The sequence below is a fragment of the Arvicanthis niloticus genome, chromosome 23 (assembly GCF_011762505.2).
Source record: "Arvicanthis niloticus isolate mArvNil1 chromosome 23, mArvNil1.pat.X, whole genome shotgun sequence".
In the NCBI taxonomy this organism is placed as follows: domain Eukaryota; kingdom Metazoa; phylum Chordata; class Mammalia; order Rodentia; family Muridae; genus Arvicanthis; species Arvicanthis niloticus.
In genome coordinates this window covers 26,067,449-26,082,474 of record NC_133430.1, presented here as the reverse complement: position 1 = coordinate 26,082,474, position 15,026 = coordinate 26,067,449, and the positions used below count along the sequence as shown (strand labels likewise).

General features: G+C 39.7%; 1 protein-coding gene across 3 annotated transcripts in view; it reads right to left on the bottom strand.

Annotated features, from left to right (window-relative positions):
- Cep128 (centrosomal protein 128) overlaps positions 1 to 15,026 on the bottom strand; it is a 342,449-nt gene that overhangs the window by 206,570 nt on the left and 120,853 nt on the right. For all 3 annotated transcript variants that reach the window (XM_076921486.1, XM_076921487.1, XM_076921489.1), the window contains exons 18-19: positions 5,573 to 5,749; positions 2,527 to 2,586 (exon numbers count right to left, since the gene is read on the bottom strand). In XM_076921486.1, coding sequence (XP_076777601.1) covers positions 2,527 to 2,586; positions 5,573 to 5,749 — 237 coding nt within the window. The remainder of the gene's footprint in view (positions 1 to 2,526; positions 2,587 to 5,572; positions 5,750 to 15,026) is intronic.

Genomic DNA, 15,026 nt, shown 5'->3' with positions numbered 1-15,026 from the left:
GTCTGATCAGGAGTTCAATCCCATTAAATGATAAGGGGAAACTGCTCACTAGCTCCCAAATTAAAGAGCTATGATGAAGAGTCATCTCTGCTTCTCATAATTGAACAGAACCGCAGCAGTGAGCGCTTTCTGTTAGGAAATGATAAAGATTTTAACTTGAAAGAAAATCCTAAGGACATTGCTCTTGTTGTCAGAACTGCAGAGTTAGGAAAAAGAAAAAGAGAAATGTTAAATTAATGCAAAACAAGAAGTCCCCAGCCAAGGAATTCTGAGATACCAAAACACATACGTTCTACATTTGCTATGCTAGAGGCGAAAACATGAATTTGCATCTACTTCTACCAAAAATGGTTGAAATGCACAAGATTGATGGTTTTGAAGAAGAGAGGGAGTTTTATACAGTAAGGTAAATTCTGTGTTCATTCACAGTGTTTGCTTTTTTTTTTTTTACTCTCCTCCCTAAAATACATGGCTGGCCTACAGAGATACTCACCATCATGGCACACTTGCAACCAACACCTCCACAACACCCTCAATATGCTCACGTTCTTGCCACTGCTTTATCCATAATTAGCCAAATAACTTCCACATGCTTTTTATTTGTATGCCTATGGGTGTTTGGCGTTAGGTGTGTGGGTATTTTGCTGATGTGTATGCGTGTGCACCACTTGTGTTCCTGCTGCCCCAAGAAGCCAGAAAAGGGCTTTAGAGCCCCTGTAACTGGAGTTAGAGATGGGTGTGAGTCCTAAGAACCAAACTCAGGACTTCTGGAAAAGCACTCAGTGCTCTGAACTGCTAATTTATCTCTACAGCCTTTACACGATTTTTATACAACTAAATTTAAGTGGTGAGTCCTTGTAGAAGTTTATTATGACATTGTCTGCAACATTATATGCCGCCATCTTACCAGTCCAAACATCAGTTACTTCCTCATTTTCCTATGCCTCTTCGTCAATGTCTTCAGATAGCTATGCCAATATAACATACCTCAAAGAATGTTTTGGAATCCATGCACACCTCAATATTAGCCCTGAGACTACATGAGAGCCAGGGTGACTGACACAAAGGATTATATAATAAACAAATGTCGGCTCAGTAAACAAAGAGTGGAAGGGCATTAACACTGACTCGGACAGTGGGCAATATGCCCATTCATCCTTTACATGGAAGTGAGGAAGTTACTTTCCTCCTGTGAGACTTCACTTCCCTCATGTTTCCAAACAAGCATGATGGGAAAGGGGAGCAGCACGGGCACATACAATGCATCAGGCCCAGGATTCAAGTACAGCGATCAACCATTCAATCAATCAATGACCCAACACACAAATTTTAAAGTCTCTTCATACAATAAACTAGCCATTTGAAAGTATAAGTAGGTCAATTTATACTATAGGTTATTATGAAACTTACATGAACTAACAAGATTAAGATATGTGTATCTTGAAGAAAATTATTCTACAAAGAACTGAAATTGCACAGGGCTAATAATATTTCATATATTTTAATCAGTGAGTTTGCAAACTGACCTAACATACAAAAGCAGTTGGTATATATCCCAGAGTGAAAGTCATGGAAGGAATAGAAGGGAGATTTGGGGGTGGGGGGAGCTGAGTGATAGATCATGTGCGTGTATGAAACGTTCAGACAACACAATAGTGTAGAATTTTCAAATAAAAATAAAAAAGTATTGAAATTGAACTTTTGATAATATAAAACTACCTAAATGAATCATGACACAGAGAAGTTATCTTTAGGGCATAAAATAGATCCTTCTAGTCTTGTAAACAACAACTCAGGGAGTAAAGGGATTTTCTTGAGACAAGCAGAGTGAGCAGGCTGTAAGCTTACAGAAGAATCAAGGTGGATTTCCTAAGTATGTATAAAATAAACATGAGTTGTAGCTGTTCTGGCCTTTAGACACTTCCAGAGACTCCACTAAATAAAAATCAAAAGAATTTATCTCTGTAACAATCTGGTTCACAAGCCAAAATTCTTATCCTCCTTTATTTTCTAAGTCTTTGCCTATACTAAATATGGGGGGGGGGGGGGGAGAGAAATTTAGATGCCTTTTACATGGACCAAAGTACTCTGCTCTGGTAACCAAATGTCATTTATATTCTCAGTCATACAACAAAACATTTGGTTAAGCTAGGCATGGTGATGTGCTCAGGAGTCAGAGGTGGGTAGATCTCTGTGGGTTCAAGAACAGCCTCCTGCTCTGCACAGCAGGGCTACACAGGGAGGCCCTGACTCAAAAGAAACACAAAGCAAACAACACACACACATACACACAAAGACAGTCAGACAGAGATAGTGGACGGGTGAATGGGTGGCTGGATGGCTGGGTAGGCAGGGGGTGGGTAGGCAGGGAGTGGGTAGGCAGATGGGTTGTGTAGGCAGGTGGATGTGTATGCAGTTGGGTGGGGATGCAGGCAAAAAGACAGACAGACAGATAGGAGACATACATGGCTAAACCAAATATGATTTCTTTAATGTCATAAACATTAGGATTCCGTGATGAAGTACCTTGCTTTCAGCTAACCACCGATGTGGGTCATAGTGTAATTGAGGACCAGAGGTAAATACCTACAAAAAGAGAAAAGAATGTCAAAATGAGATTTTTCTCTGGTGTAAACATACATAACCAAAATTATTGACAACAACATACAAATAATTATTTCTTAAATGTAAGGATTTGACGAGAGGAAGCCTGTATCAAGCACACAGTCAATTTCACAGCACAGTTACTAAGTGCCTACTATGCTTTATTTTCTTGATGACAATATGCAGCCAGCTCACATACGGAGACACAGATGATCCAGCTGTCTGGTGGCACCATCACTACTCTCCGCAGTTGAGTCCATGAGATTTCACTTGGCGTGCAACCTTGATTAAAACCTGTTTGCTTCACCTATTGCTTTATATTTCAAAATACTCACAAAATTCTGTATTAAACTATTGCCTACATTAGCAGCCCTGATTGTCTTTATATCAACTCATTTATAAAATCTCAGAACATCTGGTTTTGCCTTATTACTGAGCTAAACTGTACTCAAAAGCTGCTGGTGCCTTTATAATTATACACACAAATTGTATTATTCCTAGTTCTATGCTACATGGGATATTTCTGCAGAACGTTTCAGTGTTTTTTATGTGAAAATATCATTTCCTTTCTAAAGAGACATCTATGTATAATCTCAAATGTGTCCATATCTCCTGATATGTTTCCACATGACTTCTCTGTCAGAATAGCAATAGTTAATTCACTTACATTCACACTTAGTATGTATGTAGTGTCCACCACATTCCACACACAGACGTGTCTAACACCCACCTTCTCTTTCACGTTTTTCTTTACATCTAACCCTATTCTCATGTAGATTTGCTTGTTTAGTTTCACTTTGTCTTCTATTTTGAAACAGGGCACTGATCTGTAGCCCTGACTCCTCTGGAACTATGTAGTCCTACAAGAGGAGGCGGGCCTTCCTTTGCCTCGCTCCTATGCTTTAAGGCCCACACCACCATTCCCAATTCTAACTCAAGGCTTAGGTGCTCTACCTTGTCAATCAGGCTTTCTTTAATTACCCAAATTCTCTACTTCCTTCTCCTCTTTCAACAATGCACCGTACTGCTAAATATCTGTGAGCATCCATTTGACAAGAACTATACTTCCCATTTCATAACCTACTCCATTAAATCTTTACTACCTCAATTAAACCTTCACCTTGAGTAATAATAAATATTTTGATATAGGAAATACAAGCAATGTTTGTGTTTTATGATTTTCTCCACAGATTTACAAATGACTTCATGTTTAAAAAAACATTTGTAGCCAGTTATAAATGGCACAGCTAAAGGCTATCAGTGCCACGGGAACAAGCGACCACATAACGGCAAAGCATAAATCAAATACACAAGTGTTTCTACTGCTGGGCACAGAAAGCACTCAATGTACAATAATGACGACACATCAAGTTGTCACCAACAGTAAGCCTCAAGGAACTGTGACAACAACATTGTAACTGACCTGTGCTGTGAAGGAAGACAAAGAGAACATGTATGTGCATCCAAACACAATAAAACACAAAATTACTTTCAGAGCCTGTTCAAAGGACAATTGTTCCCTATAAAGAAACACAGTATTTGAGAATGTTCGTGTCCATGAAAAACCAGTGTTTTCCTGCAGTTTCATGTAACAAGGCTTATTATGCATCTTATAACATGATTCACATATTTTGATTTTAATACTCACATGACTGAAATTAAATATTTAAGCATCGAGTAAATGCTACATTGCTAATATATGTTCCTCTATATAAAATTAGGGTTTACAAGTTACATACTCAGAGAAGCCTTGACATTTCAGAGAATAGCATTCGATAGGAAAAGGTAAGCCACCATACAGCAGACCCTGTAGCACCCCCATGAGTCAGCTTTCCACTTAAGCCAACCATTCTCATCCTAACATCACAGCCTTCTCATGATACTTGAACACTGCCTCAAAAGAAGGTACAGGGAATTACAAATTGCAAAATGTCTACCTATTCTGTTCATTCTGCCAATTAAAATATTTATATTAAGGTTGAAGCCTTGGAAGCTCTGATTGAAACAGGAGAATTATATTTTCATTTTCTTTTAAACATCCTTAGAGAACAAAAAAGACAGAAAAAAAGAATCAGAAATTGGGGGAAGAAAACTCAAAAGACCATTCGCTAGTGGAGGAAGAAAGAATAACTGAGCTCCCAAAACCAGCTAAACACAATACCATGTCTGAGTATGGTCATGCCAAGGCTAAAAGTACCACTTCATCCTAGTATGCTAGGGGTAGGTAAAGTAGAATACAGCAGGGCCAGAGTCTACACTTGTAAACTGTCTACCTCCAAAGAATTCAAATACCCGTAGGACAGTCTTTTTATTTGTCATTTCATGACAGCCATTAACTGATAAATGATCAATCCTAAATATAGAAAAGAATATACTGACTAGAATTGTTTCAACAGGGAAAATGCAAAAGTGTAGTGTTCCTCTAATGAGGCTCCAGTCAGTCCACAACGTTCCAAGTCCCACTTGAGATTTAATCACACTAATATCTAGGAGCAAGTACTGAACCCCTCCAGATCTGGTTCTCTTTTCCATACTATATTTCTTGGGGTAGTGAAGGACGGATTGGTTTTAGGGGATAAGGAAGATACTACATACACCACACTTATCATTAAACCTCTCATGAAGAATTCAATAGATGCTAACAGCATCACTAACAGACTACTATGGTGGAAACCTCTCGGAATCCAAGCTTCTTGACACAAAGGATGTTTTCCTTGATCAGTATGCTGCCTCTTTGTTGAAGGGCTGCCTTTCACTGAGTGAGACACAGGCAACTCGATGAAACAATTCACACTTTCACCATGACTGTGTAGTAATACAGTTTCTAAGTCTAAGCAATGCAAGATGTTATTTATTTCATACAAAATTCTGAAATAAGAATGTGTAATCACATTACAATCCCATTCTAATTATATATTAGAAAACCAACTGAAACTTTAAGGCACGTAATATGAGAACTTATAATTACTTTCAATTTCTCCATTGAGTCTCTGGAGAAAGTTTTACAAGCTTCATCAATTTCTTTTCCTATTACGCCAAGAATGGATTCCTGTTCCGTCTCCAAACAAAGAAGCTGGTCCTTGAGCTGCAGCCTGGACTCCTCCATCCTCCGTAAGTGCTCTTCTTCCGTACTTATATGTCTCTCCTGTGGCATGAGGAATAAAACGGAAGCGCATTAAGTGGAGCCAAGACACAGTTATCTACGCAACCAAACCTAAGAACTGGAGTAGAAAATATATATGACTGGCTGTCCCTTCACTGAGCAAAATAGATATCCCATAAAAATCCGTGTGTGAACAACTGGCAAAATTACTACATGAATTCTATGTAAAAAAAAAAAAAAATGTTGAAATGTCCTTTTCCATTTAATAACAGTGCTAGCAGTGGATCGGCAGAAAAGATAAAATAAGTAAGGGATCTTATGTAGACCCTAAACATCAGTAAAACGCCAGAAGTAGACATTACCAAATATGATGCTTGGTAGCAGCAAATGGAGTCGGTTTCTCCATTTGAGAGGCATGTGTTATCACCTAAATTCCCTCACAATGTATTCTTCCAAAGTGCCAACTTTTGAATGCTCTCATACCACACACATGACTTTAGACATGAAAACGTAATAAAAACCAAGATGGAAACACATTCCAAGTAAACAAATCGTTTAATAAAAAGAGGTTTTCCAGGAGTCCTTGAAGAGATTACAAGTACTTTGGGGTTTCCTCAACTTGTAATCATTACTATTTATTATACAATTCTCAAGAGTTACGATGAAATAATTTCATTAAAACTGAGCATCCTTCATGTGAAAATGCAAAAATCTCTAATGCCCCCAAGCCCACAACTTTAGAACAACTGACACGACAGTCAGTATGCTTCACCTTGGGTTGTGGGTTAGGAATATTTAACTGATAAAGTCAATACAGTCTAAAACTATCAAAAGCTCTAACATATGAGTTGCTTCTGATCTTTTGTATTTTTAACACGTGCACTAGAGAAATTCAGCGCCATATAACACAGGGCATGTAAAGCAATAAAATTACTTGAATTATATAAATAGCAGACCACAGTCACAGTCTTACTTAATGTATGTGCAGTCACCAAACTCTAGCCTAGCATCCTTTTACTACCCAGTAAGACACAGCTAATCCACGAGTAGTGCATGGGCATCAAACCCATTTCAAATTTCCAAAAAATAAGAAAAAGAAACCCAGTTGTAAAAAATGAATCATTAAAGTGGCAGAGATGGATCAGCAGTTAAGAACACTGGTTGATTTTCCAGTGGACCTCAGTTCAATTCCCAGCTTCTCATGGCAGCTCACAAGTGTCTCTAACTCTAGTTCCAAGGAATCTGACCCTCTTCTGGCCTCCGTAGGCATCAGGTACACACATAGTACACAGACAGACTTTTGGGCAAAACACTCATACATTAAAAAAATAAGAATAAGTAATTTTTCCTTTTATTGAAAATAGATTCTTTTCTCATATATCCTGAATATAGTTACCCCTCCCTCAGCTCCTCCCAATTCTTCCCCACCTCCCACCCCTCTAGATCCATTCCCTTTCAGTCTCTCATTAGAAAAGAACAGGTTTCTTCAAGTAAACATGACAAAATAAAGTACAATGAGATAAAGCAAACACTCTCATATTGAAGTAGAACATAGCAACCCAACAGGAGGAAAAGAGTTCCAGGAAAAAGTCAGAGACCCACTTGTTCACCTTGTTTACACACTCAAGAGTCCCATGAAATACCAAGCTAAAAGCTGTAATAGATATGCAGAAGACCTGGTACAGAACAATACAGGCCCTGTGCTTGCTGCTTCAGTCTCCGTGAGTTCAACTGTGCCTTGCTTGGTGATTTAGAGGGAATGAATCTTGATTTTAAAAAAAAAAGGAAGAACTTATTTTTTTAAAAAGGAATGACTTACTTTTTTTTTCAAAAACTTCACCATATATGTTTAATATATATATTGCTCTGTTACCAAGGGCACTTCTTGTGAAGTCTATAATGTATCCCCCATTCCCTTCCTCTTTTCTTTCCCCCTTTTTATCTTACACTACTTTGTGCTCAGGCAGTTTCACTGACTTGGTTGGTTGGTTGGTTGGTTGGTTGGTTGGTTGGTTGGTTGGTTTAGCAGTGGGACTGGGACAACAACCCAGTCACAGAACCATTGACTCTCTTCCTGCAAGATGTGCTGGGGTAAAGGTGGTGTACCACTTGTGGGAGTGGACAACCAATGACTGAGCCAACATAAGGCCCACTCCATGAGACCCACACCACGAGAGAGAACCCACACCTGACACTACCTGGATGGTTAGGAACCAGAGGCAGGACAGCCCAGAGATCAAGGATAGAACTAAACATAACTGGCCAAAATAAATAAGGTCAATGATTCCTAATGACATTCTGCTATACTCATAGATCAAAACTGTCCTCAGAGGGCCATCATCTAGCAAATGATCGGAGCGGATGCAGAGACCCACAGCCAGACACTAGGCAGAGCCAGGAGAACTATGCAGAAGAGGGGAGAAAGGACTATATGACCCAGAGGGGTCAAGGACACCAGGACAACAGAGCCCACAGAAACAACTAAGCAGGGATCATAGGACATCACAGAGATGAAGTGATGATCAGAGACCCTATATGGATCAGAGCTAGGTCCTCTGCATATACCTATGGTTGTGTAACTTGGTGCTCTTGTAGGACCCCTAATAGTGGAAATAGGAGGGGCTGGTATCTTTGACTCTTCTGCCTACACTTGGGACCCCTACCCTCCTACCGGGTTACCTCATCCAGCCTTGATATGTAGGTCTTACTATAATGTTTTAGACTATACTATGTTTGGCGGATATCACTGGGAGGTCTGCTTTTTTTTTTTTTTTTTTTTTTTAAAGGGAAACAGAGAAGGAGTGAATCTGTGGGGAAGTGGAGGAGGAAATGGGAGGAGTAGAGAGAAGGAGTGGGCTCTGTAGGAGGAGGAACTGAGAGGAGTAGAGAGAAGGAGGGATCTGTAGGGGAAGGAACTAGGAGTAGAGGAAGAGGAAACTTCAGTGGAGATGCAATGTATGAGAGAAGAATGAATGAAAAAAATGTCTTTTTTTTTATATTTTTTTTGCTTTTTTTGTTTTTTTTTTGTTTGTTTGTTTGTTTGTTTGTTTTGTTTTGTTTTTCGAGACAGGATTTCTCTGTGTAGTCCTGGCTGTCCTGGAACTCACTCTATAGACCAGGCTGGCCTCGAACTCAGAAATCCGCCTGCCTCTGCCTCCCAAATGCTGGGATTAAAGGCGTGCGCCACCACTGCCCGAAGAAATGTCTTAAAAATAAAATAAAAATACTTAAGTTTGGTTCACATTACAAAATAAATGAAAGCTCTTTGGCCAACAAGCACAGAGCCTTGAACAACTTATCTTCCATCACTACATGCTCACGGCCTTACCTTCTTTTCCACTGTCTACTACTGACTCAGTTTCTCAAACTCCTCTACTTATATCTACCCTGAACACATGGATTTGGACAACTCTGCTTGAGGTTGGTCTGCCTCAAAATAGGGCTGGTAGCTGAGAAGTTACCTGGGTCTGGCCCTCAGCTTTAGGGACTTGGGGACAGAATGTTGTTTCTTCTGAAGATTCTGAGTGGAGTCATCTCTCACCAGTAGGATAACATTAAGCTCATAAAAAATTAATGTACAAAAGAAAATGCAATTCAATTAATTGTATCCATTTGCAACAAGAACCATAACTATTATATGTACCAGAATTCTCACATCAGTAGAACCAGTACCAATATCCTTGCTGACTTCAGTAGAGAGAACACTGCCTAATGAGCAGGAAATACATTTGGCTTTTTGAAGTAATATTCAATCATCCAGATAAAATTCCCTTTCTTTCCTGCTATCTTTTCATTTGAGGAGGTTTCAGATATCACACAATATTTTGCATCCTCTATATGGGTCCCGTGACCATCAACCTAAGATGTAAGTTTATCCTTTCCATGTTACAGCAGTACTGTGGTTGGGTTGTGCTTATACCACCCAAGAGTTCACGTGCTGGAGGCATGGCCTAGGAGTAGCTCCTAGATGAGGGTCACTGAAGATGCTGTCATCAATCGAAACTGACATTGTTCTCAGAAACTGTCTTGCTTTCCCTGCAGGGCTGAAGACATTAAAGCCTGACCCATGAGGGCTTTTTGGCTTCCTGTCTCATCTGAGATCTAACTTGCGCATGCCCCCACCGTAATTTGATGAATCCATGGACCCTCACCACAGCTGGACTTTCCAATCATGAAATCTCAGGCTCCAAAAATATCTTTTCTTTACATATTATCTAGTTTCAGGTTTTGTTATAGAGAAATAACAAATGACTAACATAAGAAAAACACTCTATATAAAGCATTCTTCCGTGTATAAGAGGGTAAACAAGACCCAAAGTCCCCATAGATCTCTCAGGAAAATCTATCACTTCTGTTCTGCCCCATTTTTCAAAGTTGGGAATGTGTGAACACTGCTTTGTAGCACACAATGACTTAGTCCTTCCCCAAAATTTTATATTAGATATTTCAAACCTTGGGAAGGCAGAGCAAATTCTGAGAAAGGGTGGGACAAGAAACTGATTACAAGTCAGTTCAATCATTCTGTCAGATTTAAACGTACGTGGGTTTATAAAATTGGGTAACACCGTTTGGCCATTATTCTGCCATTCCAAGATATTCTAAAAAATTCAGAAAGAGCAATATCCTGTCATCCTAGAAAAATATTACCATATTTTTAAAGAACAAAGGTTAAAAACACAGTATTTTAGAAAGTCTTTAGAAATCTGGTGCACAGTTGTTGGGAGCCGACTTTTAGCAGAAAGCGGCTAGAAAGCGGCTATCAACTTAGCTGCCATCTCGAACCATATACCCTGATAGAGACTTGTTTTTCAACAGCCTACAACAGCTGAGCACACTCTGACAAACATCTTGTTTATCCCACATAGCTTGTTTTGCTCTTTAGTGACTCCAGCTACACGGTGCACGTGGTAAAGTGTCCAGCTGTGTTCCTCTGCTTGTGCTTATAAATACCCAGGATTTCCTTGTAATAGTGTCGATAGGAGGTGTGAATATAGTCTATGGGAGACAGTAAACAAGACTTGACTACAGACCCTCTGGCTTGTCTCTGTTCTTCTCATCTCTTCCCCTTCTTCCCCCCACTCTCTCTCTTGCTAGTCCCTGATCCGAGGACCAGAGCGGCAGAGCAGTCCGGGACATTTTGGCCCCCAAACGTGGGGCAGAGTGGTCTTCAACACACCGTGTCTAACTTCACTGTTTCAGGGCAAAGAGCAGACACGTGGGTGTTAGCCAGGGTTTTTCTACAGAGTATAGAGATAGATGCAGCTTGCTATATGAGTGTAGATAATCTAAGGTGGATATGCTTACCACCAGCCAAGTAAGTAAGAAAGAATTCTAGAGAACTAACAAAACTATAGTTTACAAATCAGACAACCAAAGCAAGGCAGTGTCAATAATGTGACTAGAGTCCCAGAGCTTAGAGCTCATAACTAAATACTCAAAAACCCAGGCAAAGGTCTCATTCTCAAAATGCTAGAAAGGCAGAGTTCCTGCAAGTGACATCAAGGGTGTGCAAAGAAGTCACACAAGTTATCAGCTGGCAAGATGAGGACTAATGGAATCTTAACTAGAAGAAGCATCTCTTAGCTTAAATCCTGAAGGGTCATCATGACCAATGAAAACTTGATCAAATGTGGTGGCCCACTACAGTAATTACAGACACTCGGGATCCTGGGGCAGGAGATTTGCAAGTTCAACATCTGCCTCAGCTAAGACATGAGACCCTGTCTCAAACTAAAATTGAAGAAGAAAAAGACAGAGATGCAACTCAGTGTACAAGGCCTTGAGTTCATTCCCACTACTGTAAATAAATTTCTAAATTAAAAAAGACAGACAGGCGAAAGAAAATAAATACATGACGGCATATTCAAAACAAAAGCAACAACACATCAAGCATGCAAACTCTGCCAAACTTTAAGCGAGTCTCCGACATAGGAAATAGACTTAACTACCCATAGAAGTCATCTGACTAACTTAACCTTTAAAATCGTGCTAATCACACAATGACAAGGAGAAGTTCTATTGCTGGAAAAGGATACGTTGCAGGAGGATATGTCCACTTTGAGACAAGAAAGGTTTATACTACTGATATGTATGTCTAAAGGAAATAAACTTCTTACAAGTCCATGTTCAAACACACACAGAGATGGGGGGGGGGGGAACCATTAACTTATAATTCCAAGATCAAGATATAGCACTTTAATTATAGATACATATTTGAACATACCCCTTATGCCCCAGAGCAGTCACTTTCTCCAGAATTTGACATTGTAAAGAAACACAACTTTAATAGAAATATAATGACTTCAAAGATAAAAGAATACAACCAAAATGCTAGCTGGTGACATGTAGTTCCATGTCCTGCTTCTCCTTCAGTGTGTCCAGGTGTCATTAAACCCTGGGCTGGAAAGGATGAAGTGGAGCTGCAGGATCCTGGTCAGGCTGGAAGTGCTGCAGTGAAGGGAGGGGTGGGGATGTTTCTTTAATTTCACTGATTTTGGTGTTACAGCTCTATTAGTGCACGCATGCGCGCACACACACACACTATTCAAGGTGAACAAGGGCTATATTCACCTTCGAGAGTAGGAAGGGGTTTTGCAGGTGAATGTATGCTGGTTGAGGCTAAAGAATCAGGAATGCCTTATTTGCATGGAGAGGTGAGCCAGGTGCTTGCCTGGCAGGTTCTACTTTAGAGAAAAGAAGTTTCACCAAGGATTATGTGACATTTCTTAAGTAAAGGATGTGGGGTCAGGCTCCCCAGATAAGATCAGGTGGAAAAGAGAAACCCTCGCTTTTTGTCCAAAGCTCAGGGAGCTGTCCAATCACAGTAAATGCCGACCTTAATATTAATAGCAGGGTCTCCCAGCACTGACAGGCATAGTAACACAGACCTGTAACCTCAAAGACTTGAAGACTGGAAAAAAAAAAAAAATGCCTGAAAATTGAACTCCTGTCTTGCCTATATGGCAATCCAAGGCCAAGGGGGAGAAAACAGAGATATTTTGTCTTAAAATATATATATATATATATATATATATATATATATATATATATATTTTTTTTTTTTTTTTTTCAAGAACTGTAACAAGCTGAGGGTGGTAGTACACGCCTTTAATCCCAGCACTCCAGGGGCAGAGGCAGGCAGATCTCTGGGAGTTCCAGGCCAGCCTGCTCTACTAGTGAGTTCCAGCACAGCCAGAGCTGCACAGTGAGACTCAGCCTCAAAGAAAGAAAGAAAGAAAGAAAGAAAGAAAGAAAGAAGGGAGGGAGGGAGGGAGGGAGGGAGGGAGGGAGGGAGGGAGGGAGGGAGGGAGGGAGGGAGGGAAGCAGACAGACAAAAATATATAACTGAGGCTATAGCTCGGTGGTAAAGGTAGATAATGTCTACCATAAGGAAGGCCCCAGGTTCACCCCAGTACACAGAATGCCATCCATTTACAAAAGTTTCTGAGATACATTCAAAATCTTAAGAGTTCCAAAACTGCCATTTTGTTTGCAATGTATTTATAGCATGAAATTAAAAACAATTTTCACATTTTAAGAAAAATGAATTTCAAATAAAGTATGCTCATAGCTAAGTAAATGATTAATTTTCAAAAGTAATCACTTTCTTTAGCTGAAAATTAACTTCAATAATAAGCAAGTATGAAATTGTTTCATCCTAAGACCATCTTTAAGACATCACTGTTGGTGGAGGAGAGGTAACAAGTAGAAAACACAGGGAACCATACACTACTAAAGAGTGAAACTGAAGTCAGTAAGATTTAATTAAAATTTATTGGGAGTACGGCTTATTAAGCTAGAGCTACATATATCAGCCAGGACGCTGTGATGAGCTACATATATCAGCCAGGACGCTGTGATGAGGAATATTCTGTTACTCGGGAAACAGCTGACTCTAGCTGTAAAACCAGACAGTACAGCAAATGATAAAACACTCCTGAACCAAATTGGATTGGTCTACCTGACTCTCTAAAAAGGACTAGCATTACCTATGACACTGGTGGCAAGTAGCTAAGGCATGCTATGAAATGCCACCATGTAGAGAAGGCATCCACTAGCAGTTTTATTAGAAATGTGGAAACAAATTTAGCAAAGCAAAAGTAAATAATCTTTTGGAAATCTTTTCTACCGCATGTCCCAGCAGAGCCATTTTGTTCAAACCTAATTAAACACAGATATTACATAATAGTAATTCTGTACAAAGTATAGCCCATATACATGTATGGTGATATAAAAGGGAGGAAAAAAAAAAAAAAAAAGATGGTGAGGCAGCTCAGTGGGCAAAAGCACTTGTTGAGGAAACCTGAGTCAAATCCCCAGAACTAGGGTAAAGGTAAAAGGAGAGAACGGACTCTACAAAGTTATCCTGTGACCTACATACACACACACACACACACACACACACACACACACCATGGCACATAAACCACATGTACATACATCATATACACACAGAAAGACACACAATAATAATAATAAATTAAATAAAAAAGCAATAGCAACTCAGGAAATCAGTAAGAACTTCATAATACAAACTTAGCCCTCTTGAGAGCAACCGCACTGAGAAACGAAGGCAAAGAGAAGATTACAGAGAGGCAACAGGTTGTCATTCATGCTCAAGTCCAGGAGCATGCAGCTTCCTCATCCACAGTAACAACAGGCAGCCTTGGGCATCAACTGGGAACATGGGGCCATTTCCATGACACTGCGCATGACCTCACGTTATACCACTTGCCATCATGTGCAACCTGTGTCTGGTCCTCACCAATCTGAGCTTCTTAAAGCTGATTTAAATTGTTACCTCTCTTTGTTGCCTAACAGGATATCTTAAATACCAATCAATAAGTTATTTTCTATTTCTTTGCAAGCATTTTCTTAATGTCACCTCTTAGGTGCCAAGGATAACAGATCTCAATCATGCAAGAACACTAGCAAGGAGTGAGGAAATAAATTCTTTGAAGCCAAGTAACTTCTTGTCTTTCAGGAAGTTTCTTTAGAGGTGTTTTGTCACTAATTAATTTTGATCTCACATGAGAGCATGTGGGTTTTTTGTGAATATTTGAACAAGCAACAGGAAGAACACTGTAGTTCTAGTAGAAGATTGATGTTCTATAACAAATATTCGGCGTTGTAGGTTACATTTACATACATGCAGTTCTTTCTCTTTTATGGAGAAACTCTGCATCATTTCCTCCTAAGGATGGGGAAACTACAATGAGCAGTGCATGAAGTGTTAGCCTGAGATGCTGGACCAAACAGCAGAACTAACAGAAGGACAGACAGCACACTAGAACGCAGTCTGTCTGACCTTGTGCATTTT